The 27,915-nt window shown below is 39.5% G+C and overlaps 2 protein-coding genes across 5 annotated transcripts; one reads left to right on the top strand and one right to left on the bottom strand.

Moving 5' to 3' along the window:
- Window positions 1-246: 246 nt before the first annotated feature.
- ANKRD49 (ankyrin repeat domain 49) lies at window positions 247-4,202 on the bottom strand. Of its 2 annotated transcripts, none has more exons than XM_037376568.1 (3): window positions 4,180-4,202; window positions 2,960-3,230; window positions 247-2,185 (listed from the first exon to the last, which is right to left on the bottom strand). In XM_037376568.1, exons 2-3 carry the CDS (start codon window positions 3,215-3,217, stop codon window positions 1,727-1,729), a joined length of 717 nt encoding a protein of 238 aa, XP_037232465.1. In that variant the 5' UTR covers window positions 3,218-3,230; window positions 4,180-4,202; the 3' UTR covers window positions 247-1,726. The 2 variants fall into 2 exon arrangements, with proteins under 2 accessions (XP_037232465.1, XP_037232464.1); XM_037376567.1 differs by lacking the exon at window positions 4,180-4,202 and adding an exon at window positions 3,777-3,886.
- MRE11 (MRE11 homolog, double strand break repair nuclease) lies at window positions 3,984-27,871 on the top strand. 3 transcript variants are annotated; one of them, XM_037376563.1, is made up of 20 exons: window positions 3,984-4,073; window positions 4,487-4,577; window positions 5,065-5,197; window positions 7,462-7,622; window positions 8,286-8,373; window positions 9,291-9,432; window positions 11,118-11,232; window positions 12,299-12,484; window positions 12,909-13,080; window positions 13,982-14,062; window positions 14,606-14,732; window positions 16,580-16,683; window positions 19,177-19,350; window positions 20,505-20,567; window positions 21,523-21,739; window positions 22,639-22,722; window positions 23,699-23,754; window positions 24,228-24,295; window positions 25,181-25,259; window positions 26,377-27,871. In XM_037376563.1, exons 2-20 carry the CDS (start codon window positions 4,558-4,560, stop codon window positions 26,425-26,427), a joined length of 2,121 nt encoding a protein of 706 aa, XP_037232460.1. In that variant the 5' UTR covers window positions 3,984-4,073; window positions 4,487-4,557; the 3' UTR covers window positions 26,428-27,871. The 3 variants fall into 3 exon arrangements, with proteins under 3 accessions (XP_037232460.1, XP_037232462.1, XP_037232461.1); XM_037376565.1 differs by having other exon boundaries at window positions 4,008-4,073; window positions 4,483-4,577; XM_037376564.1 differs by lacking the exon at window positions 3,984-4,073 and adding an exon at window positions 4,311-4,391.
- Window positions 27,872-27,915: the final 44 nt, after the last annotated feature.

Genomic DNA, 27,915 nt, shown 5'->3' with positions numbered 1-27,915 from the left:
GAAACCTTTAGTATGCTAATTCCCACGCAATACAGATCATCTACTGGGCTGACAGCACTGCTGCAGTTCTACCAGTATCCTTCTAAACCACTATTGATGAAAAAATATCTACCTGCTCAGAGTAATTGTTTTGAGATGTACTGTAATGATACTTAAAACCCTCACCTGTTAGTTACTTGCATTTAGTAGTTGTTTTTGGCAAAAAATTTACACTTGAACTGAGGCAGTAGAAAGAAAAAAAAAAGACAGGAAGTACATATTTTACTGGACCTTTCACAAATAGCTGAATAATCCAGAGATGCTGATTCTCCAAAAGAAGTTGAAAGATTGAGATGCAGACTAGTACAGATGATGTGAACAGTAACACAGGTAAATTAAACTCTCACACCAATTCTAAAAATCATAGAATTTTCCACTTGCTAGCAGAAAGGCTGAACTGACAAGCAGAAGCAGCAAAATATGTCTCTTGTGAAAATTTATAGCATTAATTAACATTTTTCTGCTAAACTAAACCAAACAGTACTTGGTGCTAAGAGCTGCCTAGTGTGCTTCAGGTTAAGGGCCCCAAGTCTTCACTGCAAACCAGTGAGATTCTAGCTGGCATGATTGCAGAGAAGCTGCACTCAAGTGTGTGCTGAAGGCCTCAAAATCTTAAGAAACAAACCAACAAACCCACCCCCACCACCTTAAGTTTGGTTAAATGATGGCAGCCACATTCAGAAGTCCAGCTCAGATGTGAATGCCTGGGATTAGTAACACAGGCTATTGCAAATTAAAAAGGCATCAAATAAGCAAATAAAAGAATGGACTGGAAATTAAGGAATTTTGAGGGAAAATACCAGTAAAGTTTTTAAACTATGCTGAATATTTGAGCTGGAATGAGGGATTCTCTTTGGGGATTCAGAAGTGGAACACTGCCAAGTGCATCCTGCACTAAATTAGCTGTAACTACATCAGACACAACGTTATGTTGGCTGTTTATCCTCACACAGCTGAGGTTCATTTGTTCTAATGCCCTATCCATGACATTAAAACTTTACTCCTCAACTTAATTTACAAGCAAAAATTAAACAGGATCTTCACAGAAAGTAATTTGCTTGAAAGTACCAGAAAAAAACCTCACCAAAACTACTTTATCTTCCTATGAATAACACTTCTGATTTATGAACAAGCAATTGCATTAATAATTGAGCTTTCAGTTAAAAATATGACAACAAAAATACTTAGGGCTAAATATTTTATTTTATAATATTCCTTACATGAGAATCACTAAACATTTTGTGTATCACTCTAATAAGTTACATTCATTCTGAGCTTTCATGCAGCTTTAAAAAAGTTAAAATTTCTCAAAAAATAATTTTCAAGTGGGCTGTAATAAACTGCATAACCAAGCCAGAATTCTTTCACATCAAGTAAATATTCCAGTTTTCCCTCCTGCTTTGACAGTACAGGGCAATTACAAAGGCCCCTCGGAAGCTGCACTAACAAAATGGAAACTCACTGAAATTACTGACACTTTCTGAACACCTCGAATAACAGCAGTAACGCTTCTAAGTATGTGTGAGGCCACAGAGCAGAGTTGCAAGAAGTGACATTTTGCCTGAGGAGAATACTAAAGTATTATAAAAGAAAAACCTTGTTGCCAAGGGACAGACCACCACTGATAAGCATGCAGAACACAAACAGGAGGCAGCAAACCTCACATTCACAAGCTTAACCACAGCTTTTAAGGGGACACAGCATTTATGCAGTCTTCTACGATTTCAAAAAGATAGTGATATACGTCAGTCCTCCTAGCAATGTCAAGGGCAGTTTCATCCAAGTTGTTTTTCAGATCTGGTTTCACATAGCGATTCATCAGCAAGAGTTCAAGGGTTTCTCTACTGTTTTTGTTTCCTGCAGCAATATGCAATGGTGTCAGCAAACCATTTGTCTGCGCGTTGATGTCTGCACCCTGCTGAAGTAAGAACGCAGCCACTTTTGTGTTGTTCCACTTACAGGCGCTGTGCAGAGGTGTCCAGCCATCCACCGTCTGCGCATGAACGTCTGCCCCTTGGGCAACCAATTCATGTGCAACATCCAAGTGCCCACTGTAGGCAGCTCGATGCAGAGGAGTGTACTGATCTTCATCACGAGCATTCACTGGAGCCAGTTTTTCAGAAAGGAGCCTCCTCACTGTACTCAGCTATTTAAAGGAAACGGGCAATTCAAAATAAGACTCTACAAACAAGATGTATGGCTTTTACTGTTCTGAAATTTTGTGGGAAAGCAATTTCTGTCAGTCTCAAAAAGGCTTAAGTGCAACAAATAATTTTAAAACGAAACCATTTATTCTTACATTGGTGGGGGTTTTTTTGTTTTGTTTTTAAAGAGCTACAAAATGAACATTAGTTACAGTGCCTTTGGAGTACCTTTTTACCTTACACCTTCTCTCCATTCACTGTGAACACATAAATACCTCCACAGAACCGTAGGTGGAGCTTGTGTGTGTAAGAAAGGTAATTAATGAAAATAAATGTACACGAGGGTGTAATAAGCTAGGTAACAAGTATCTTGATCATCTCTCCCTCACACCAAAAAATAAAAAGCCCCCCCCAACAGGGAAACATTCACCCATTACCTGCACATCGAGCTTTTGAAAAAAAGATTTCAGACACACCCTCTCCACCCCAGTTAAAAGGCTTACTTGCCATGAAGGAGGAGCCTGGCATGCTTTTAGTTCATAGAAGTTTAAGAAGAGTGCTGTTACTGTAACTTTGAACTACAATTCAAAGCTTTTGTTCTGAAAGCTAATGGATCTAGAGATAGTTTTTTGGGGTGAACTGTTTTACATACAGTGGCTTGCAAAACCAGATCAAAATAGTGTGTAGGTAAATTTTTGTTTGTGGATGGAACTGTAGATATTTGCTCAAAATAACATTCTTGTCGTTGATACAAAGGAACAGAATAAATGCCTTACCCGATTATTTTCAGCTGCCCAGAGCAGCAATTTCTCTGGATTTTTTTCCATTTTTTTTTCTTGCATTTCGTACCATTCCTCACTTCTTTCCTGTTCATCATCGTCATCGTCAGACTGTCCTGACCAACAGCTCTGAGTTCCTACAGGAATCAAATGCCTGTGTGTCTCCAGCAGTTCAAGTTGGTTAAAATTCTCTGTAAAGTCCTCAAACTGCTCGCTGTCATCATCATCTTCATCGATTTGTTTGTCTTTACTCATTTTCAATCAGCATCTGTAAGCAGCAGACATACAACGATATCTGTAATAACTTTTACTGTTTCCTGTGCAACTAATTGTCCATAAAAACATCTGACGAATGACGCTGACGCCAGCAACACCACGAACAGCAAAACTCAGGAGCGAACTCCATGTTGCGCCACTAAATGAGGCTTCGCCAGCTCTGCCGGTATCCCCAGGTCACACGGTGTTAGCCCCATCCCCCGAAGCAGCACCGCCTTCAGACGGCGTTTCGTGGGGCGCACGGGGAGCACTGCGCCCCGTATAAACAAAAGATTAGGGAGAAACGACGGGACTCCAGAGCAGCGCCCCAGCCCCGCCACGCGCTGCCCGCCGCCCCCCTCTCCCCGAGCGCCCCGAGCGAGGGCCGGGCGGGCCAAGCCCGGTAGCACCGGCCCTGCTCCCCTCCGCGGCGGCTGCACCACCCCGCCAGGGCCTCAACGCCCGCCCCCGAGGCCGAGCCCCGCACCCCCCGCTGCCCCAGCGCTCGCCGCCCGCCCGGCCCGGCCCCACTGGGCCGCGCTCGCCCCGCGTACCGTACCTGCCGCCTCCGCCGCCGGGACGCGCCGGGGGGTGGGCCTCCCGCCGGGGCGGGGCCTCCCCAAGCACACCCCGCCCACCGCCCGCGGCGTTTTTCCGGCCCGCGCGCCGCTAGCGGACGTGACGCCAGCGGTTGCCGGGGCTGGCTGACCAACCACGGCGGCCCCGCGGGGGAGGCGGCGGGGGGGCGCCAGCGCGCGCGCTTTGAACGAGACGGCTCTCGCGAGAGCAGCGTATGGGCCGCGGCGGCGGGCCCGCCCCCTTCGGCGCCATGGAAACGGCCGCGCTAGGCCGCGGGGTGAGCGCTGCGCCGGGCCTCGGGCTCCCCGCTCGGCTTCTGCTTGGCCGCTCTGGCGGGGGAGCGGGCCGGCTGCCGCCGCCGTTACTATTCGCTGATGCTGAACCTCTTGAGGGTCGCGCTCGTCCCGGGGACCCGGTGCCGCTGTCCTCGCTCGCCCGCCTCCTGCCCCGCCGCGTTTTGCAGCCGTTCCCGTGAAATCCCTTTTCTTTTCGCGCTTCCGGGTGGCCTTGGCGGGGCGGGGGCGGGCGGGGCGGCCCCGCATCTGGTGCGGTAGGAGATGGTTAAACCAAGCGAGGGGCTTTCCCTATCCTGAGGGTAATTGCCGGTGAAAGGCTGGGTAACTGGCGGCTCAGCTCGCTGTGCCGTTCATTCTAATTCGGTTCTGTTCCTGTCTCTCTGGCTTTACTTAGTATCTACGAGGGTCGGAACCGACTTCCTGACCTGAGTCCAGAGCCTGTTTGTGAGGAGCCTTGGAACCAAGATGAGTACCATCAACTCCCAGTAAGCTGCTGCTGTCTACAGCTCTGTGTTCTTCTGTCATATCATATAACAAATCTTTTGTATGTTTGGAATGAGTTGAGAACAGCAAAGGTCATCATTTGGGTTTACCCTCAGGTCCTTACGATCATATGTACAAAGAGAAAAATCGAGTGTTTGCTTACCAAGATTTTTTTAAAGGCAGAAGACATACAAAGGATTCTTTAGGTTTTCGTTAAATATTTCAGAGAGGTGGTTGCAGCCTCTGCTAGAGTAGGCTGATTGGGAAAACCAAATCGTCAAACTGGTTGGTTTGGTGAAGGAAGGGCTATTTACAATAAAAGTAGTGAAATGCTTTGAGAATATTGACAGGAGTGATATTTTAGTAGAGTTTTATTAACAAATCTCCTGTGTGTTTAATGACTTCAGACAGAAAAGGTTACCTTAAGAAAGCTGGTGTTGAAATCCTTAAGTATATTTCCCTCAACACACATTTTCCTATTTTATTCAGGGATGACGAAGATACCTTTAAAATACTTATTGCTACTGATATTCATCTTGGCTATTTGGAGAAGGATCCAGTGCGTGGAAATGACACATTCGTAACTTTTAATGAAATTCTGGAGCATGCTCAGAAAAATGAAGTAAGTACTGCTTTTTGGAAAGTGAAGGAGTGAGACCATGCAAAGTACATTCCAACCTGCCAGAAGCTATAAAGCTTAGTCCTGGTTCAATCTTTAGTAATTTAATTTGATATTACTAAACTATTTATTCCAACAGTAATGTTTCTGTTTAGTAAAAGGAATGCCTATTCCTTTCTGAGAGCATTTTTCTTAAATTATGACACTGGTTGGACTAATGGTGTTTTTAGATTGCCTACACTAGTTCCAGTAGTATTTGGAGAAGATGTGTCCCTGCGGTAAGGGAAGGTGATTATGGAGAGCAAGGGTAATGATACAAAGTCTTTAGACAACTTGGAAAGTAGAAAAAAAAGTTAGGAGGTGTTGAGTTGCTGAGATGAGCAGCTCCGGTGCCGACAGGATTGACAGTGGAGTGCTCCAGTGTGGTGTGCAGTGGGATTCCCACGCCAGGGGAGCAGAGAGTGCTGCTAGGAGCCTGCAGCTCATGCAAGAGCAGCTAGTGTGACCTGTGCGGGTCCAGGCAGGCAGGACGCGTGGTACAGAGGATTCCCCATCCTCTCTCTGCCTGGCTGAGCACACAGGGGGCAATGCTGACAAGTCCCTGCCTGGCGCATCAGGCACGTCCCCTCTGTGGCCGCCCCACCTGCCCAGGTGCCCTTGCGTGATGGGCGTGAGGCTCTGCAGGTGGAACCGAACAATAACGGGGACGATGGTTCCTCTAACACAGCGGTGTCGGTGAGGTTAAGTCAGCCTACACCCTGCGTCAGAACTGCTTCATAAAGAACAAAAGACGGGTCCTTGTCAGCAGGCTCCATTCTGATGGGACCGGAAGGCCCAGTGCACAGACCGAACCCACTTCTTAGGGAAGGCTGCGGCCTCCCTGGGGCCCGGGTTAAAGATGTGAAGAGAAACCTTCCCACCCTGGTGCAGCCCTCAGATTAGTACCCATTGCTGATTTCTCAGGCAGGCAGCAATGAAGGTGCAACATGAAGTCTGAGGGCAGTTGGGAGGCTTCTGGGCCTTGGGATGACTGGTTAAGGGACCAGGACCACAAGCAGTGTTCTACTCTATCCTTTTCCAACCTAAATGATTCTAGGATTCTATAATATGATTCTATTCTATAAATCTGTTTTTAAGGATTGAAAGTTTCTTAGTGAAATTATTTGTAATTTTGATGAAGAGGGGTTTTTTTTGGTTTTTTTTTTCCCTAATGCTTTTTCAAAAGCTTAATATATACGGAAACTCAGCTAGTACATTCTTGTCGTGTTTTAACCTCAGCTGGAAACTTAAGTACCACAAAGCTGCTCATTCTACCCTGCCCCGCTCCCCCCTCAGCCCCACCCCAGAGGGATGGGGAGGAGAATTGGGGAAAAAAGTAAAACTCAAGGATTGAGTTATTTTAATTATTAATAAAATAATAATGACACTTGCAATGAAAGGGAGGGAGGAGACGAATAAAATCCAAAGGGAAGGAAAAAAAAGAAGTGATGTACAGTACAATTGCTTACGACCCGCTGACCAACGCCCAGCCAGTCCCTGAGCTGTGATCCAACTTCCCCCAGCTTATATACTCAGGATGGTGTTCTGTCGTATGGAATGCCTCTTTAGCTAGTTTGGGTCACCTGTCCTGGCTGCGTCTCCTCCCAATTTTCCCCCAGCCCTCTTGCTGCTAGGGTCTGAGAAGCTGAAAAGTCCTTGACTTAGTATAAACATCACCCAGCAACAACCAAAACCATCAGTGTGGTATCAACGTTATTCTCATACCAAATCCAAACCACAGCACTGCACCAGCTACTGGGAAGAAAATTAACTCTGTCCCATTTGAAACCAGGACACTTCTCAAAGTAATGTGGTGATAGCTACTGCTTTCTTCCCACTTGCCATCACAGCAATGAAAAGATAATGTATCTCTTCGTGCCTTTCAAAGAAAATGTTCAGGAGCCAATCTGGAGACCCTTATTAAAACACTTCACTGGAATTTTTGTTGGGGTTTTTTTTCAATTGTTTCTGTTATTTTTTCCTATAGCTCTTCAGAAATGGGTCTTTTTTGGTTTGATTTTGTTTTAATGAATAACTTTAGTTAATGTTTCTTTCATGAGGAAGTTAAATACTGTGTTGACAACTACCAGCTTGTTTTACCTAGCAGTCCAGATATGAGGAGATACATGGAACTCCTTAGAAGAAATAATTTAAACAATTTGTTTTGAAGTCTTTCAAGGTAATACAGAATGTTGTATTAATATAATGCAACTTTTTGTTATGTACAGGTGGACTTTGTTTTATTAGGTGGGGACCTTTTTCATGACAACAAACCTTCCAGAAAAACAGTACACTCTTGTTTGGAGTCACTAAGAAAATACTGCATGGGTGATCGTCCTGTTCAGTTTGAAATTTTGAGTGATCAGGCAGTTAATTTTCATTATAGCAAGTAAGTATGTTCCTATAAATTACGGTATAAGGTTTGGTTTGCACATTGAGTGAATGCATTGTGATTTTTGTGATTTCTATCCTCCATGACTGGAACCTTGAAGTTTAGGCCTGTTTGTGTGGTACAGTTTACAGGATGACTTCACTTGTCATCTTTTGTAATCTAAGTCTATAATGGAATGCACAGAATTTTTTAAGAAACTTCTGGATGTGTTGTGACAGTTGATACATTTATGTAATCTATAGTTTCTATCCTGCAAGTACAATGCAAATAAACCAATTTAATTGAATTGCTGTGGTAAAATTGGCAGAGTTCTTTGTGTGCAAACAAAGGTTGCACAGCTCAGTCTGCTCCTCTTGCACATACCTCACAACAAGTTGTGCAATTCTGTTTGGGCTTGCCCTAAAAAACAGGATCTTTTTACTAGCCTGTTCACAGTGGGAAGTGCTGTTCCAGTCCATGAATAAGAATCCTCTTACATTGTGTAGCTTAAGTTTATCCATAGCCACATAGTACTCATTTGTGCTGCTGTCATAATATATTTTTGATGACATTAATTTGAAGAGAATATTGAGAATTTTCCACAACTTTGCAGATTAACTTTTAACTTCTAAAAAATGTAATTAAAAAAAAAAATACTTTTTTTTTCCTCTTCTTGTTCAGGTTTCCATGGGTGAATTATCAGGATGGGAATCTCAACATTTCTATGCCAATTTTTAGTATTCATGGCAATCATGATGATCCCACAGGGGTAAATATGATCATAATTGTGTACTGGGCTGTTATATTACAAAAATAGTATTTTAGAAATAGAGATTTGTATAGAAATACCGTTCTTGAAGAACAGGCTAGTTTTAGTCAGTTGCTCCACTCTTCACGTAAATATTTTGTGTATCTTTAGGAATTCTATTAGTTAGTGACAGGTTAAGCATGACATTAAAAAAGAGGGAGGAAAGAAGTTAAGGGATCCATATGAACTATGTTTAAATTCTGAATTTATGTAGATTTCTCTCATTGAGAACAGAATCACTTTTCATACCAAGAAATGGCAGCCCTTCAGAAAACTTCTAATACAAATCCTATCTGTTGAGACTGAAAGCCTTTTTCTTAAAGAAGGGGAATTTTGATATTTGGACTTGTGCATATGCAATTGATATGAATCTTATATTTTCAAAGAATATAATCTAATAATGATGAAATGCTAGTTTAAAAATCAGCTACTAAAAGTAAGTTGGAAAATTACTTTTAGAAAGCAGCAAAGTGTGTGTGTTGAATTAAAAATGTTGCATTTTATCTCAAATAGCAGTGTATCATGGAGATGAGTGTTTTAACAACAGAAGTTTAACTTTGGACTCACTGTGAAGTAGTTAGCTTAACCAGATAATTTTCTATAGTAATTTAGACTTTGACTGTTTGGGTTTTTTTGTTTTGTTTTTGTTTTTCTGAATGATTTAATATTTAATTTCATGTTGTTCAAATGAAACAAAACTTGTAAGGAAAAGGGATTTTCTTCAATACCCATGAGTACTGAAAAACGAAACTAATCTGTGTGGTGGGGTTTTTCAACCACAGAAGTTACTTGTCCCTTTTGAGTCTGTTTCACTTATACTTTAAAGATTAAATGTTCATTTAAAATTTTTTATATTTGTTTCTTAATATTTTCTACAGGCAGATGCGCTATGTGCGTTGGATATTTTAAGCTGTGCAGGATTGTTGAATCACTTTGGACGTTCAACTTCTGTGGAGAAAATAGATATTAGTCCCATTTTATTGCGTAAGGGTAGAACAAAAATTGCTCTGTATGGCTTGGGTAAGTATTAGGCTGCCAGACTGTGGCTACACTGTTCATGTATTACTGAAGCTCAATAGGTCTAAATTAAGTTGGAACAAACAGAGCTGCAACAAACATGAAAGCCTAAGTAATGCTCAATCAAAGTGTATCATTCTGTCACAGTGTCAGGTTTCTCCTCCTGTTGTTGTCACTGGCTGACAGGAGTTTTTTTGTTTGCTTTTTTAAATTTTAAAATAAATCCTTCGGTAACTTCATTTCCATACTTCTGTTGGCCTTAAATGAACCCTGCTTAAGTCAGCCATAGATAGTGCCTGTGTATTGAATCAGGGCAATGACACTCTTAAATTCTCACTGTTGTGTATTAAGTTTACTTCCTCCTGTTCAGGTAAAACTTAAACATTGTGTGTTCACTTGACATTTTGGTTATATTTAAAAACAAACTGTCGGAGCAGAAAGCTAATGTCTGACATACCTGAAGTGGTTCATAAGTAACATCTGTCACAGGTAACCTCAGTTTCTTTAAAGAAGCTTACAAAGAGCTTCATAATTTAAAGGTATTCTATGGTAGGTTTTCAACTTCATTTTGTCGCTTTCTATTTTCTCCTCTACCCTCACTTCTTACTTAGAATGGTTATGTTTGACTGTTTTCATCTGGAGAAGTTAACTATTAAGATCTTAATTTTTCCCCCTTATTTTACGTCCAGTCATGAGTACTTAAACACTTATTTCCAAGCAACCTTTATAGCTATAAGTTAAGTCCTAGTTGGCTGTGATTTCATGTGTTTAATGAGATACTTTAAATGCTTACTAGATGTTCTAAGGGTTAGTAGTGAAGGTTCTAATGCCACAATACAAAAGTTTTCAAAAAGCATTTGAACTTTTAATACCCCAAATATTCATGGGAAATTCAACAACTTTCAAAAGTATGGGTGTTTCTTCATGAAAATGTTCATGTGGTGTTTCTTTGAGCTTGTGCCAGATTTATATACCCTCTTAACTTTGTCTGATTTAGAGAGCACTTGTTCTTATACAAAATATGTCAACTCCATATGGGGTTTTACTAAAATGCGTCGTGTACCCTGGATATGGATGGTTTGGGGTTTTTTTTGTCCTTGTTAAAAACATCAAGGAAATAATCATTGACAAACAGTTCAGAAGTACTGCAGGCTTTTTCGTGCTGTGTGGGAAAGCACAGACTTTGCAGAATTCATGGTTTATTTCTTGTTTTGTAGAGAACTTCAAAGTATTTTTAAGAACTCCATCTCTATTCAGTACGATCTGTTTTTAGATGCCACCCTACAACAAAATATACTTCTTACTCTGTCAACAAGAAACAAAACGCCTCTTCTAATATTTTTATTTCTGCCCTTAGGCAGTTATTTGGCACAGAAAACTGGCAAGGGTTCTTAAACCAGATGTAGTAGTTAATGAAACTGCTTTTAGCAGTTGTTTAAAGGTAGATTTAATGTTAAAATGTCTGATTTTCAGAAGTCTATGTAGTAAAATAGCCTATTTATACTTTGATTTGTTCAAATTCATAATCATGCCTCGGACTTCTTAGGTCATGAAAATGAAGATCTGATCTGGCCACAAAGTTGTATTCTTCATGATCTTTTTAATAGAGTTGCTAATAAAAATGCTATAAAATAAAAGAGTTGTTTACCACACAAAAATGATTAAATGTTTTGTTTTATCCATTCCAGGAGCGATTCCGGATGAGAGGTTGTATCGTATGTTTGTCAATAAACAAGTAACCATGCTGAGACCAAGGGAAGATGAAGATAGTTGGTTTAACTTGTTTGTGATCCATCAAAATAGGTGACAGTATTGAATGAATTTCAGTGATTTTTAAATCTGTTGTGTTACTTCATTAAACTGCCTTGAGAAGGGTAGGTGAGAAAGCCAGCTATGCTAGTTGGTGCTTCTTGTGAGTAGCTGGTCTCTTAAGATTTTCCCAAATGAAAGCATTGTTTTACAGCTCTTCTTGCAGAAGAATCATAAAGGAAAAGAGTGTAAATAAATGAGTTAGGGATGTTGGGAAACTGCTTCCTAAGCTTTTATAATTAGGGGCAGCGCAGGGTTTGTAGTATAATATGCCTATAGTTTAGTCTTGTGTGCTGCTTAGAGCTGAAAGCATTAAACTTCGTATTGTATTTTCTATCCTTGTTTGAACCATAATTTGACGAGTACCATATCTTCCCTTGCACTGTTATACTTTGCAGGTTCTCTTGAACAGAGGATAGGTAACATGTTCTTTCTGCCTACACACTTCTCCCAGCAGTGGTAGTAGGAACAGGCGGAATTCCTTTCTTACAATTTTTCCTGAATAAGAATGCAATCCTTATGTGCAAGTAATGGTGAGACAGAAGTAAACAAATACAGCTCAGATCATCCTGTGTACTGATCTCTATCTAGTAGGCTGATGGAGCTCACTCATCCTCCATCTCCTCTGCCTTCTGGAAGGGGATGGGAGGTGGTGTGTCCCATGTCTAATTCAGTGCTTTTTACCCCACCATTTAAAAAAACAACAACAAACAAACAAAAAAACCCCCACAAAAACCCAAAAAACAAACCCCAAAAAAGGCCATGAGGTGCTATGAAAGCACTTGTACAGAAAAACCCCTAAAGTCTTACAAGCCAAATACTAAGAAAAGGGAGATCCGTATAAAAGGATGGGAGCAGAAAAGAATGAGCTGTGTAAGCTGCCTTTTTGTTTAACCAAACAATTGTGTACGGAAGAAATGTGAGGAGTACCAGATATGAAATGTATATCAGATATTTTTTGCTGGAGTTTCTGTATCACTTTAAATCACACCTCCTTCACTCCCTCTTTGTCCACCCAGGACTGTACACATTCTAACTATTTTTCTCTTTTCTTTAACAGGAGCAAACATGGAGCTACCAACTACATTCCAGAGCAGTTTTTAGCTGACTTTATTGATCTTGTTGTGTGGGGTCATGAACATGAGTGCAAAATCGCTCCATCTCAAAATGAACAGCAACGTTTCTATGTTACTCAGCCAGGAAGTTCAGTGGTGACATCTCTGTCCCCTGGAGAAGCTGTGAAGAAGTATGTGATCTTCTCTTTTTCTTCTTGTTTATCCCTTGCCTTATGTCTCTCATGTGTTGTGTTGAGAAAGGAAAAATATTTCCTCTAAATATGAAAGGATTTGTGTTATAGCATGGGTTAGCTTCAGACGTAACAAATTAAGTAGATGGAATTAGTGCCTAAAATAACTTTCGCTTTATTTAGGATTAAACCTAACATTTGAAGCAAATGGAACATCTAAGAGGAGTTACACCCTTGTAAGTTGGAATACAAGGAACTGTGTACATGTGCTTGTGTATGGAACAAGCAAAATCTAAATACAATAGAACTGAAGTTCTGAGAACTTCCTATAGCTTTTAAACTTTTGCCCCGGAAAGTAAACATTAATCTAAAACAAATCTTTATGCTATAGCTCTCTTCTAGTAAGTTACCTTTCTCCTTCTAGACACATTGGTTTGCTGCATGTTAAAGGGAAAAAAATGAAAATGCAGAAGATTGCTCTAGAGACAGTGCGAACTTTCCACACAGAGGATATTGTTCTAGCTGATCATCCAGATCTTTTTAATCCCGACAATCCGAAAGTAACTCAGGCAATACAAGCATTCTGCATGGAAAAGGTAACTTGTAATGCTAACAGTATACGGATAACTGTATGGACAGGGAGTAGGATCTGTGACTGGTTTTAAGACTGGAAGATGAGAAATCTTGTGTCTTGCCCCATGTTATTTGAGATGAACTTAGTCAGTGTTTCCATAGGAAGCTAATTCCATGACATTCACTGCAGCCTTAGCTTCCAGATTCTTTGACTGGGATAACTTATTAAAGTACGCTGGAACTGCCTTTATGGGGCTCCGTATCATTGTTGTACAAAACCCCCTGCCTAAGAGTGGGTGTTGGTTGGGTGTGCACTTTGGAAACAGCACAAATACATGCACCTAAACCCTGAGAGCTGGGCTGTGTGCTGGCACAGGCTGCCCAGAGAGGCTGTGGGGCTTCCTTCTCTGGAGACATTCAAAACCTGCCTGGACGTGACTCTGAGCAACTGCTTTAGATGACCCTGCTTTAGCAGGGGGTTGGACTAGATGATCGCTAGAGGTCCCTTCCAACCCTGACCATTCTGTGATTCTGCGAAGTGGCAGAAGTAACTAGGCACGTTTATTAATTGCTCTTGATTCTTCAATCTGTGTAAGTTTCTTCCTGCTTTTCCCCGGAACTAGAAATTTAGCAAAGGATGATAGCTATAAAGTAAAATAGTATGAGAGATCAGTGACATAGATACTGCCAGACTGCCCTATAACTGAAAGATAAGCCTTTCATTGTGATTTTTTTCTCACTTGTTCTTGTGTTTTTTTTCTGGATACTGGTTTATATGTCTGTTCAGGAATGAGAGCACATTCTAGAAATACTTACTATTGTAGCTCTGCCCCCTGCAGCTGTATGTATTTTAAGTTATACCAGAAGGGTTCAGGCATCTATAAGAGAACAAAGTGGAACTGAATTTTGAATTCTGCTTCACAGGTTGAATTGATACTGGACAATGCAGAAAGAGAACGCTTGGGAAATCCACGCCAGCCAGAGAAGCCTCTCATAAGATTACGAGTGAGAAATGGTTTGGTTTGGATTGCTTTGTTTTGAAAGGTTACTGTGAGAAGTTTCAAGGCAAAGTTATGCTTTTTGTATAAACACATAATATATAAAATTTCTTACTGTGTACAGGCAAATATAAGTAATCTTTATACCTGATTCTGTTTACTTATAACCAGTATTCTACGGTAAAGGATAAGATTGGTCATAGGTGTACTTCACTTCTGGCCTGAGTAAGGGCATCAAAAGTGGCTATTTACAGTTTTTCTTGGGTCATATTATCCTGTGTTTGTTCCTAACCTAATTTATGGAGACTCTCCTGAAGACTAGTAAATAGAACAAGTTATGAATCTGGGCTGTTATTAGCTATTTTTTTTAATATTATTATGGGCTATTATTATTCATTAACTGTTCTGCATAGTATGGTAAAGCATTAATTTTAGGTTGACTTATATTTTACTTTAATTTTTCCCTTGAAGGGTAAGAAACTAATCCTGATTTGTGTGGCTTCTCTACTTCTGGGTGTTTCACATCTAAGTTTTTCCTTTCCTCTCTTAGGTTGATTATGCGGGTGGCTTTGAACCGTTCAGTGTCCATCGTTTTAGCCAGAAGTACATGGACAGGGTGGCTAACCCAAAAGACATCATACACTTTTTCAGGCGGCGTGAGCAAAAAGAGAAAAAAGGTAAATATAAAAGAAGGGATCATTGACTTGCTTTGGTTTTCATTATTCTTCCTTCATTTAGTTGCCCAGCACTTGCAAAGCCTTGGTGTCTGCCATCTTAATATGTTATAGAAGGAGTAAAGATGCATTTAATATATATATTGCACAGGTATTTCTGTTCTGTTTCTGGGTTTGTCTAAAATTCTCATGTTCAGCACAGCATCTTCTGACAGTTATTGATAAATAATTCCTTTTTCTTCAGCCTCAAACCTTATTAAGTTGCTTATGGTAATACATATAGCTCCATACCAGACTGAGTTACTTTATGATTCTATGATAAGTACCATGAAAGGCATTAAACACTTCACTCCTGAGGCTTCTCAGAGTGAGTTGGTTGGTTTGGGGCACTCTGCAGGAAAAGAGATGGGTGTTGTGCTTTTTCCTTTTGTTTTTTAACTTTTGTTGTAGTAGCATAGTAGCAATTAATTTGTTTATACCTAAAATAGTAATGGAGAGGGATGGGTTTGAAAGATGTTTGTATTCCAAAAAAAAAAAAAAAAAAAGGTCCGAGTGTACGACAGCATTTTGTTTGCCCTAATTAATCATGTGTATGAGGTGCTCTTGGCTTGTCTGTTCCAGGTATGTCTCTATTCAAGCAATTGTGGAAAACAAATAATAGCTGTTACTATTGTAGCATTTCTCACTGTGCCTAGAATTTTTAATAAATGTTTAATAGATGTTGCCCAAATACTGGATTTGTAATAGTCACTAATGAAGATACAGCTTGCACAAGAACATACTGTGCTAAAGAACTGTTAATCCTAGTGCTTTGTAAGTACTCAAATTCCATTGACAGTTTTTACGTACACTGTCAATTTTATAAAGTTCAAAACATCATGTTTCATTAATAAAACCTGCTTTTAGTGAGGCTTTTTTTAATTATGTTGTATTAATCTTGGTTTATTTTGCTCTGGTTTTTTTAACAGTTGTGTAATCTCATTAACATTTTGAGAATACCAGATCTGTCACCATGTTTCATCAAAGTGTTTTACTTTTTCCTAGTTAATGTGCATCTCAGCTTCAAGAAGAGGATGTAAAAACAATACTATGGTTCTTTGCATTGCTTTATTAGATGTCCCCTAATACAAGGGAGGTAGCTAATAAAGGAGAGTTGTCAGTACATGTGCACATAATGGTGTGGTTCAGTACAGGTGATGTAAAGACTTCATGAGTGCAGAAGTTACTGTTGTTTCCTTTGTCATAGCTGCTTGCATATAGCAAGGCTAACAAAACAACATCTGGATGTCTGGAAGCAGTCTGTAGTCCATTGATATTACTTTGCATGGTATGTGGTAACCTCAGGTGATTATCCCTTTCATCCCTCTGTCACTCCTATCTTGCTGCCCAAGAATGGGGGGGCAGCTTTAATGAGCTAAGAGCATTTTCTACTGTAAATAAATTGGTGTGCTTTGGAGGAAAATTTCTTCTCTAGTAACCATTACTTGCAAAAAAAAACCCCCAACCCTTATGCTTTGAGTCCTTTGATTTTCTTCCATTTGTGATCTTCTAGATTTCAATTATAATAACCTTCAGGACTTAGTGTTCAATTTATAATTCCAGTCATTTGGTAGTTAGAAGAACACTTTGTATCTGCTAGACGTGAAATTGTCTTGTACAATTATCACATCTATTATATTTACCTGTGTTTCCAGAGAACAGACTACAATTAGAACAAAAAACCTTTACATGTAAAAGGGTTCACAATTGTTAGGAAAAAAGGTTAACATAGGCATCTTATTACTGTCAGTGGGATGATAATTAAAAGCTGCAAATGTGGGTGACAGTGCCACCATGCTTTTCTGTTCTAGACAGTGATCTTAATTTTGGAAAACTGCTTGGCAGACCTGCTTCTGAGGAGATGACACTGAGGGTAGAAGACCTTGTAAAACAATATTTTCAGACAGCAGAGAAGGTATCTACCTTTTATGATTTTTATTAAATATTTTTTAGTGAAATATAGTTTTTTAATCTTTTTTTCTTCCTTAATGCAAGTAGTGTACCCTTAAAAGACTTTGACATTCATCAAGAAGTGAATCTATTTTCTACATAACTGTATGTGAATTCCTGTATGAAGTGTATGTCTTAGGTTAATAGGTAACTGTTGTATATATGTTATATAGGGTACCTGAACACATGCTGGTGTGAGAACATTATGGTGACCCTTCATGTGAACTTGTGGTGTCTGCCCTGTACTAAATGATGTGTCATGTTCTTACAGGAGCAGCATGCTGTGAGTGAGAAGCTACCTTAATACACTGTAGGGTCAGTGTGAGGCTGTACCATTTACAGTGACCAGCTGACTTGGAATAGCTTATTAACTTTGCAGTGTATTGGTGTCCTCAGACATAGTGCAATTCCACGTTATATTTAAAGCAGAGCGGGGAAAAGGAAGAGAGCCCCCCCAGTAGTTTGCCTTCTCTCTACCCTTCCATTAAACCTGATCTATTTCCCTTTCCCAAGACCAGGGCAGTAACTTCTCAGAGGTAAAAAATACTCATCAGCGAGTCAGATGCCTAAATGCATGAGCTTACATGATCAACCGTAACTTTCAGAAGCTGCTTCAGAACATGCCTTATAGAAGGTCATTAGAGCAAGGATTCCTGAGGTAAAGATCCCCCAGATTATATCATCTTGCCTAACTTTAGACACATTAGGTGTCAGTACTAGGATGGCATAAATCATGCCCTGGAAGGGCTGTTTGCCTTCTGAATATGATAAGGGAACCCAGGGTGACTAGTTCAGAAGTAGGTACTTGTCAAACATGTGCCAACCCTAAATCCCACGGGGAGCGGTAGCAGTGTCAAAGACAGGGCACTGTATTATTCTGTGAAGAATAAATTTTGCTTTTACTCTCTTTTCCTCCCTTATTCTACAGAACGTCCCTGTTACACCATCTTCCCACTTTGTATGCTCTTGTATAAACAGCTCAGTTACTGGTCCCTGCATTTGCGGCCTGTTCAGCAGCTCAACATCTGTAAAGACTGGAAAGAGTCTGTTGGTGTTCTGGGAAGGCTTGCAGTAGGGGGATAATATGTTAGTTAACAGTGGTAATGAAAGAAGGAGGGGAGGGGGAAAGCATATTGTGCCCCAAAAGGATGATAGGGGTCTTAAAATTGTGTTAAGGTAGCTTGTGGTTTAGGTTTTGCTAGACACCTGATCTTGTCTGATTAGGGAAACAAATGAGCCCTCAGACCCTGAGGTGGCACAGGGCCATAGTTGAATGTTTAAAAAAATTTAGACCAAAACCACCTAACAAGTACCAGACTTTGTTCAGTTCCGGTGTTGCTGGTAAGCTGAGGCCTGGGAATTAAAGTCACTGCCATTTATCTCTTTTAGCAAGCTTGCTTTTTTTTTTTTTTTTCTTTGGGAGAAAGCTTAATTGCTGAAAGTCAATGTGAATGTTCTGTGTCATTACAATCACTCGGTCTTTTGAGATCCTTACCTTACTTTTTTGTAAACTTCATATTTTATAATCGCTGTAAAATTTATTCCTCGGTGCAGCATTATTTCAGGAAAGGATTTATGTTTCTGATGCAACCCTCAAAACAGTTCCTAAAGGACACCTGGAAGGATCAAAAATAGTTGATAAGCTTATATAATGCTTATTACTAATCAATTGTCTGTGCTGTAATTTAGACAAAAGAGGCTGCTATTTAAACAATACTGCCCATGTGGGAGTTTCATTCTCAGAATGTCTCTTCTTACTGTATTGGGAAGGAGGGTAGAGAAGAGAGTGTCTGCGAAACACCACCAGTAGCATCTACTACTATTACTAATTAGTGTCTGTAGTAATACCTTAATGTAGAATATCTTGATGAATGTCATCTCACTTGGTGAACATATGAGAACTATTGGTATTTATAGAATTGCATTTCAATAGAGTAAGACTTCTGTTTAATAGCTCTTGATGCTTCATTGTAATAATTTGCCCTGCTATGTAACTGCCATTTTTTTAATGTTAGAATTTGACAGTGAAACTAATTTGGAATCCATAATAATTCAGAGCCTGTTTTTAATAGCGTTTTTATGTCTCTGCAAGTTGGTCTTAACTTTAGCTTGAATAAGAGAGGGGAACTAGGAAAGAATACAGTTTACCTTCTCTCAACAATACATTTTAGATATGGCTAGCATTATAGTTTCTTTACTGTCTATGAAGCTTTTTTCTTTGAGTCTTGAAAATACTTGGTTAGGTAGGTGTAACGTGCTAGTAGCCAGATGGTTGTAACTATATTATGATGGGTAACATGTTTGCTTATCACTGTGCTTTTATCTGATTGAAATCTTGAATGCATGTTACCGATTTTGGAACCAAGTTAATGTAATAGTTATCTGAAACCGGAGGAATATTACTCACTTTCTTTGATGACAAATGCTTCTTAACAAAATGTTTTCCCCAATTATGAAGAAAGGACAGCTTTCACTTCTAACTGAAAGAGGAATGGGAGAAGCAGTGCAGGAGTTTGTGGACAAAGACGAAAAAGATGCCATAGAAGAGTTGGTGAAATTTCAATTAGAAAAAACACAGAAGTTTCTTAAGGAGCGTTGTGCTGATGCAGAGGAATCAAAAATAGACGAAGAGGTAATACTGTGTTAATTCCTTAGGAGAGATCAAGACAGACAGTAATAAAAACAGTGCTCAAACCTGGTTTAATAGATTTGTGTGATGTGTGTAGCATGTGCAAACTCACTTCTAGTCATTTTCTGGAATTAATAAATATGGTGATGAAGTTTCAAATACATAATTTAAAAGCTTGTATTGACTCTCACATACAAGGTATGCTTGTACTGATTCTCACTTTATTTGCATTCACATGCGTAGAAAAGATGTCACTAATATATGTAGAACTACTGTGAGAAAGATGTAGATATAATCTCTTCTTAGCTCTTTCATACTGGCTTAGGGAAGAGTACAAGAACAGGACAAGCATAAAGGAAACTAATCCTTCAGGTGCTCTACAAGCTTCTAACTGCTTGCGGCTCAGGGTCTCCCAGAGACAAACCTGGATTATGTGTATCTAGTAAGCCTTAATAGACTTCTCTGACAACTTTTTGAGGTTCCACATGAGGCTAGGTATTTAGTTGTAATATTCAAGCATTGTGTGACAAGTTGTTCTTTAGCTTAACTGTGCCCTGCATAAAGAATAATCTGGTGGGGAGAGGAAGGTTGTGTCTACCTGCTTTCTTTCTGATTGCTTTCATTCACAAGGGTTTGGAAGAGACCGTAGACAATCAGTACCTGTAGGCTTTCTGTGCCGCTTTGGGTTTTTTTGTTTTGTTTGTATTTTGGACTACTATCTTTCCCTCTCACCCATCATATCTTTTTACATACTTGACAAGTTGAGCTTTCTTAGTTACACATGTATTGAACATTTGTCTCTTCCCAATACCATTGTTTTCTATCTTGCTTCTTCATCTGTACCCCTTGTTTTCCAGTTATTCATATTTCACTGTCCCTTATTGTCAAATTACATATACTCTCCTTCTCTTGAACACAGTATCTCCTGTTTTTCATCACGTCCCAAGCTTTTTTCTCCCCAGTGATGTAGCTCCAGTTATTAATAGAATGTGAGATTCTTAAACTGTAGGACAGCATGAAAAGACTCTAGACAAACTCTTCAGTTATTCTGTGCTCTTTTTTTGCCTCTCACATGAGCTTGACTTCTCACTTACTGTGTTTTGATTGTATGAAATGGACTATTATTTTGATGGGAACTTTTTTTTTTTTATAATCAGGTGCGAAAATTCAGGGAGAGCAGAAAAAAGAACACTGACGAAGAGGATGAGGAAGTTCATGAGGTAACTCCTTTGAATTTTGAAAATAGGCTGAAAAATGAAATGGTGACTTCTGCATATGAAGTCACTTAGCAGTACTTCAAACGGTCCTTGCCAAGAAGTGCCTGTCTGCCTAGGCAAGATAAGTAAGTCTTTTTTAAAATCTTCTTTGGTATAATATGTGCCTAGCTACTGTTTGATTTGGCTTTTGAGATCTCTTTTCTTGTGCAAATTTGTGGACCTGAGCATTCAGTTGTTCTTGCTTTGAACTGAGGTTAGACCAGGCAGGTGATCTTCAGGGATCTGTCAGCTTAAACTATTTGTGATCCCATCACCAGTGGACATGTGGATGGGCTGTATTGAGTGATACTACTGGAACAAATTGTTATTATCGGTAAATCTTTAGGTAATTCTGTTCTCATTGGTAGTCTTGGGTCTCCCAGAGATTCGTATCTAGGTTGCATATGTCTTCCCAAAGAGAATTGCCAACCACTGACAGCTTTGATGCTCCTTTGTCTTTGCAAGCTATGTGGGACTGGAATGAAATTTTGAGAAAAAGGACACCTGGGGTGAGATTCAGTTCTTCTGGTCTGAGATATCTTCACATGAACTAGGCACCCACTGTCATCAGTGAAGATGAAGTCAATGGAGCCCAGAGGGTGCTTCCTCCAAGCAGATGTACATATCTGACACAGGGTGACCTGAACTGTTCACCAAACTCCACTGACGGTGTATCATATTAACTAGCTCCATTCTGTTATCAGAGCTTAGCTAACTACTTTATATGTGCATGTCTTAAATTAAATAGACTAAAGGCTGTCCCTGCTTTTTGACAGACTTCCTTGCCTTCCATAACGCTGTGGATTTGGGTGTTCTAAGCCACAGGGGTTCAGAAGTATATATCACAAATAGGATTTAACAGTGGTACATTCCATCATTTAAGATTCTTTTTCCTGTAGCACTTACTGTTCCATTTCAGGCAATGACCAGGGCTAGAGCCCACAGGTCTGAGGATGCAGTCCTTGTCAGCGCCTCCAGTGATGAAGAACTCATGGATATGGGAGTGAAAGGCACCGGTGATTCAGATGATGGCCTTCCTGCAACACTGAGCCGAGGAAGGGGTCGGGCAAGAGGAAGGGCAAGAGGTGCAAGAGGACAAAATTTAACAGCAAGAGGTTCATCTCGAAGGGGAAGAGGTGAGAAAAACTTCACTTTCTTTGTACTGCAGTTCTTGAAAAGGCAGCTTGGTTCTGATGCTTCCATCAAGTGGAAATTTGTCACTTAAGGACTCTACTGGAAAAAAAGTTCTTCACAGGTATTTTTGGTATCATATTGCGTACAGTTGACTGCCTTATGAGGCTTAAGTTGTGACTTTTCCACAGGGTGATGAAAAGAAAAATACCTTGCTTCCCAGCTATGGAAACATAGCAGACTCTTTAACAGATGCATTGTTGGGAAGGTCTGTGCAATGGAGTGCAGGGATAAACCTTGGTTACTGCTAAAGGTAATGCATTTGATCAGTACAGAGAGGAGATGAAGATTGTCTCTCCTAATGCAATTTACCAGAGACTTCATTGTCTCTAGTGACGGAGAAAATGGGGAGTGTTTCCTAGCAAAATGAAGTAAATAGCTCTTTTTGGTTATGTGTGATTATGCACTTTACGGTGGTAGCAGTACTTCCATTATATATATATATATAAAAATTAAAAAAAACCGATGGGGTCTTGCAGTAATGTACTGCTTTGAGTTGTCTCCGTAATATGCCCAAAGGTCTAAGAGCAGGATGAGTTGAAACAAAGGCAGTCACCTTAGGACTGATTTGGTTAGTGCCTTTAAACTAGTTCAGTGAGCGTGTGCTCCAACACTTGTGGTGCCGTCAGAGCCCGGGGGAGTGTTAGGAGGCCGAGTCTGTGGAGCTTTGAACACTTGGCCCAGAGCAGTTCTTCTGCGTGTAAGGAGGGCTTTGATTCAAGGAAAAAAGTCAAGGAGTAAAGAGGAATGTAGGGTTTTGAGTGACTTCCCTCTCAGTAATAGTAGACTAAATGGTGAAAAAAACCCAAATGACTGATTTCCATATTGTTTATTATCCCTACAGGAAACACTAGCCAAGAGTCAGCTACTAGCAGCAGAACCTACAAGCCTGTAACTGCGCCTGCCAAAAATATGTCTATCCTGGATGGTAGGCCTTTGATCTGTCCATTACTCTAATCTGCTCTCTCAGATTGTAATGAAGGTGTTTATTTAATGAAGTGCCTTATTGCCTTTATTTCTATCAGTCCAATTCAGCTGTGAGAGATTCTTCTGGTTCTAATGAAATAGAATAGCTAACAGTGATGAGAGAAAGAAAAATGGAGAGGGGAGGAGAAAGAATAGGGATATCCTGCTGTCATGAGTTAAAATGAAATGTGTCAGGGGCTTCTGGCTAGAACTGAAAATAGGAAAGATCTTACTGTATGCAGTTCCTGAAGGAATGTGACTTAATGGCATCTGTTTTGTGCAGAACATTCCTCAGTGGATAAAAAGTTAAACTTCACTGATGTTCACAAGTTAGTAAGCTTTAATGAAAATCCATTTAATCTTGTATTGTAGCAAGTTTTAAGAATGCCAGTTTTTACTAGGGCAGAGAAATCTACCTGCAATTTAAGCTGCATGTGTGAGTAGCCCTTCCTTGCTACACAGGAAAAGCTCTGAGGAAATGGCGTAGGTGATAGTATTAAAGAAAAAAATACTGCTCGCAAGTCTATACTTGAATCCCACACAAACTACCTGAAGGTAGAGCGAGTTTTAAATTAATTAGTAAATTACCGAAATTTTAGGTTGGTCAGCAAATGACCTGAAATACTACAGAGAAATCAATTTTAGCAGTTATGTTCATGTCTAAACTGTTAGACATACAGGAATATCAATTATAGTAATATTTTTCTCTTCCTCCTAAGTAATCGGCCAGAGTGGGAAGCACTTGCTGCTGTGCAGAGGGTTAGATCCCTGGGTTGTCAGACTCTAGCAGAGGTTTTGGGTTGGGTTTGGGGGGGGTTGCTTGGTTGTTTTACAGAAGAAATGCATGCTAAACAGATTTTAAGTAAAAAGAATGATATAGTGTCATTCGCATTTTATTGTGTGAGCACTTTAAAATTTTTAAATTTCTTTTATTCTAGCCTTTAGGTCTTTGAAACCAGAGCCCTCCTTGAATTCATCTAAATCTTACTCTGAGGTAAGAAGCATCTTGCATGAGTGAAATTGCACTGCCTTTTGCTGCCATTTGATTTGAAAAATAAATATATTGTCAAAATGTTAGCCAAAACCAGCAGATGTTCCCAAGCTATGAGTTCCAGCAGTAAGATTCTGCATGTTAATATGTAGACCTTTTGTACCCTTTTTTGGTGTGATGTTTGTCTGAGAAAAACAAGGACCATGTTTTATTTGTGACCATAGTCTAAGATACAGAGTGTATATGCATGAGTATTTTGGGGGGTTCTGCAAGAGCAAAGATCTGAAGAGCAGAACTTGTGCTGTATTTGTATGTTGTACAATTCTAGCCTTGGAACCCTGTGAAGTGTATAAATAGGTAGGTATATACCTGGAAAAAAACCAAAGGCTCTGTGCTACAGTACTTTAGTATTATGTGCTACGTCTCTGTAAGAATAAATTCTGTGAAAAAGCTTTATAAATTATATACTTTTTCAGGATATTATAGATGATGACTCAGACCTAGAAGATATTTCTATTGTTCCTTCTTCCAAAGTAAATCAAAGGTCAGTATGTTTGCTTCATGAATGCTACCATTGCTGCCTTATTTCTGATTGGCAATTAGCAGAGTCCAGGGATCTGATCCACTACCTGAAAAAAACCAGATTTTAAAGAAAGTCGTAACGCTACTTAGGAATTTATATAATATTTTACCTGTTAATGTGGCTGATCTTTCTGTAACAATAAATCATGGGATCACAGAATGGTTTGGGTTGGAAGGGACCTAAAGATCATCTAGTTCCAGCCCCCTGCCACAGGCACAGACACCTTCCACCAGCCCAGGTTGCTCCCAGCCCCATCCAGCCTGGCCTTGAGCACTGCCAGGGATGGGGCAGCCACAACTTCTCTGGCAACCTGTGCCAGTGCCTCACCGCCCTCACAGTAAAGAATTTCTTCCTAATACCTAATCTAAATCTACCCTCTTTCAGCTTAAAACCATTACCCCTTTTCCTGTTGCTCTAGGGCCTGGTAAAAAGTCTGTCCCCATCTTTCTTACAAGGGTAAGATCCCCCCTTTAATGTCTTGAAAGGCCACTGAAAGGTCTCCCTGGAGCCTTCTTTTCTCCAGGCTGAACAACCCCAGCTCCCTCAGCCTGTCTTCACAGGACAAGTGCTCCAGCCCTCTGATTGTCTTCATGGACTTCTGTGGACTTGCTCCAACAGGTCCATGTCCTTCTTATATTGGTCTCCTGACTGAAATAAGCTAGGTCAGAGCTTTACAATTAATTTGTTAGTTTGAGCATTTGAATCGTTCTACTTACTGCTATTTCTGTTAATTCTTAATCCTGGATTGGTGGTCCAAATCTAAGTGAAAGAGCAAGTTATTGGAATGCCTGGTAATTGAGAACATGGTGATGCTTTTTCTTTTTTTTTTTCTTTCTATGTTTCAAGGTTGTCAAGTACACCTTCATTTAGTAAAAGAGGTTCACAAAGCCAAACAGCTAGAGGAGTTGATTTTGAGTCAGATGAGGTATTGTATATAGTGGTCTTTTTTTCTTTTCTATTGCTTACTGTTTTACAGCTATTTGAATAAAACATTTCAGAGTAAAATTGAATATTTTTTTTTTTCATTAACAGGGCTGGATTATTGCAACCAGCTTTAATTACAATATATACATAATAATAAAAAATCAGGCTAGAGGGGATCTCGGGAAAATATCCAGTCCTTTTTCCTTTCAGTTCCTAATCAGTTAATTATCATTCCTGAAATGTGTGGAACAGGTTATTTTGCCGGGGGAAGGAGGTAATCATAAGATCTTCTAGTGCTTTGCTATTTCCTTTTGTTTGTTGATGTATTTTATTCTTGTAAAAAGGGATAAGTTTGGTTTTTTACATTTAAAAATGGCTATTTTCCAGGACATTTTATTGTTGTTGCAAATTATGTAAATGCATTTAAAAAATCTAAAACACTATCTTCAAGTTCAGGATGTCTGTTCTTGCGCTGTATATTTGAACTGCTAGGAAATGGTTTCCTCCATAATTAAACAAGTAGAACTTTATTCACAGTATTTGACTGAATAAAATATACATTATACCGTCAAATACTGTGCAGTAAGTTTTCACAGACTAGCAGACTGTCATGTATGGTCAGGATCCTAGCCTTAACAATGTCAGACCACTTCAGAGAAGATGTTACATTCTTGTCCCTTCCCTCCACTATGCTATCTCTTCTTGTGGTACCTGAAATACAAACCTAAATGTTTTCTTGAACATGCAAAAGGAACAGTATTTTTGATTCATGCACATCTCGGTAAATTATGATGTGTGATATGTATACGGATATAACTTCATTGAGGTATGTGCTGCAGGTAATGATAATGTTTTCCTAGGTCACACTTGAAATACAGATTGTTCCTCATTTCAAGTAGCTGTTCTGAACATACTGACTTAAACTCAGTTTCTATTCTCTGCACATCTGTGATCTGGACTTTTAAATCAATGGATAATTTCTTTCATATCAAAACCAGCAAACCAGGGCTGTCAAAAAACATGACCAGGCTTTCTAGTTTAATCTAACGGTGGCTTTACTTTTAACGGCTCAGAAAGCATGCTAGTTCTAGTAACACACATCTGTTTACAAATTGCAGGAGGAATTTGATCCATTCAAAAGCACTGCAACATCAAAAAGAGTGAAGTAGTTTCTGGCTTGCTGTACAGGAGAGACCGTGGAAGTTTGTGAAGAAAATGCAAAGCAGTATGCAAGTCATACCCTATATATTTCTCTGTAAATGATGGCTTGCCTCCGATCTGCACCAAATTCAGTGCCACTGAAAAAAACCAAACCAAAAATATTTCACAGAGGTGAAATCTGGGTGTTGCATTGCTTGATACGTTAGACTAGAGTGTCTAATATTCTGAAGTACTGCCTGAAACTGCAAGTTCTTTCTAAAACTTTTAAACCCCTGTTTTCTTTCTGGGATGATAATGCAAATAAGTAATCTATTTTATAGAAAACTCCATCTCTTGGGATTGAATTTTGAAGAGGAGTAAATTTATGAGAGTATACAAGTATGGATATGGACACTGACTCGCTCAGCTTAACAGAACACGTACTTATTTGCAATTTTCTGTGGATACAGTTGAAAACTCTGAAGAGTAATAGCTTTACCCAAAAAATACAGTTTTCAGTATTGAAGCTGGAAAATGTTATAATGCTTTCAACTCTAGTAGAACTAAACCCACTATTGCACTGTTATTAAAGGTCATAGTATATGGGAATGAAGTCTGCTGTGTAATTAAAGAGGTGCCAAAGGGGACTGTCTTTTAACGTTGGAGACATCCTAGACAAAGATTTTAGAAATGTATATAGGATTAATAGGAATTGTATCAGTGGACGTTTCTACCTTTTTGTTGTGAGTTTAACCCAACAAAAAAAAAAAAAGTTAACCACATTTTTTTTCAGTTAGCTGTCCTATTCACAGCGGCTTTGTATGCAGTGTTAAACGGCAGCAGTTCTCAAATCGTCTTATATAGAAGATAAAGATGGCACACTTCATTTCAAGGGGAAAAATGTACGCTGGTGTGTGTAGAAAGACTGTACTATAAACAGATACTTCTAATTTTTATGTCTGTTAGTTGTATGGGGGTGGGGGAGTAAGATGGTCAGAAAATCATTATTTCTCAGAGATCACACTGGATATTTTTTTTAAAAGTCACTTCTCACTCACATAACTTCCAATCCACCTGCCCCAGGAAAACTCAAAAATTCAGCAAAGCCATGCTAGCAAAAGATGGTTCCCAGGGAAATAGCTGGGGCAGAGGGAAATGCACATTCTTGCTGTATAATTAAAAAGGAAAAAAAGGTGTTACTCCTTTTCTTGAATGCTTCCAAATTACACTAAAAAAATGAATCTGGGTGATTATTTTTTTTCAATTATTCTTACAACCTTTTTTTCACCATGCCTGTTTTCTAATTTAAGTTTGAGTGTGCCATTGCACGGATGTTTTTGATGACTTCTTTTCATTACTTGACTCCATGAGCTCTATAGCTTTATTCCATTTTCTAAATACTGTTCACTTTATAAATTACATCATTTCACAGATACCTTTTACAGAAACCAGATAAAGCATACCAAATCCTGATATTCCTGTGCAGCCGCTTCCTTTGCTGTCGGTGGGTGCTGGGG

Source organism: Falco rusticolus, chromosome 2 (genome assembly GCF_015220075.1).
Source record: "Falco rusticolus isolate bFalRus1 chromosome 2, bFalRus1.pri, whole genome shotgun sequence".
Taxonomy (NCBI): domain Eukaryota; kingdom Metazoa; phylum Chordata; class Aves; order Falconiformes; family Falconidae; genus Falco; species Falco rusticolus.
This window is presented reverse-complemented; position numbering and strand designations above follow the sequence as displayed.

Bases quoted from the DNA above. Each gene is read 5' to 3' on its own strand.
- ANKRD49 (XM_037376568.1), bottom strand. From the start codon at position 3,217: ATGAGTAAAGACAAACAAATCGATGAAGATGATGATGACAGCGAGCAG. The intron at 2,186-2,959 runs GTAAGGCATTTA...TCCTTTAAATAG, and splicing joins GGGCAGCTGAAAATAATCGG to CTGAGTACAGTGAGGAGGCT.
- MRE11 (XM_037376563.1), top strand. From the start codon at position 4,558: ATGAGTACCATCAACTCCCA. The intron at 9,433-11,117 runs GTAAGTATTAGG...TATCCATTCCAG, and splicing joins AATTGCTCTGTATGGCTTGG to GAGCGATTCCGGATGAGAGG. The intron at 16,684-19,176 runs GTATCTACCTTT...CCAATTATGAAG, and splicing joins ATTTTCAGACAGCAGAGAAG to AAAGGACAGCTTTCACTTCT.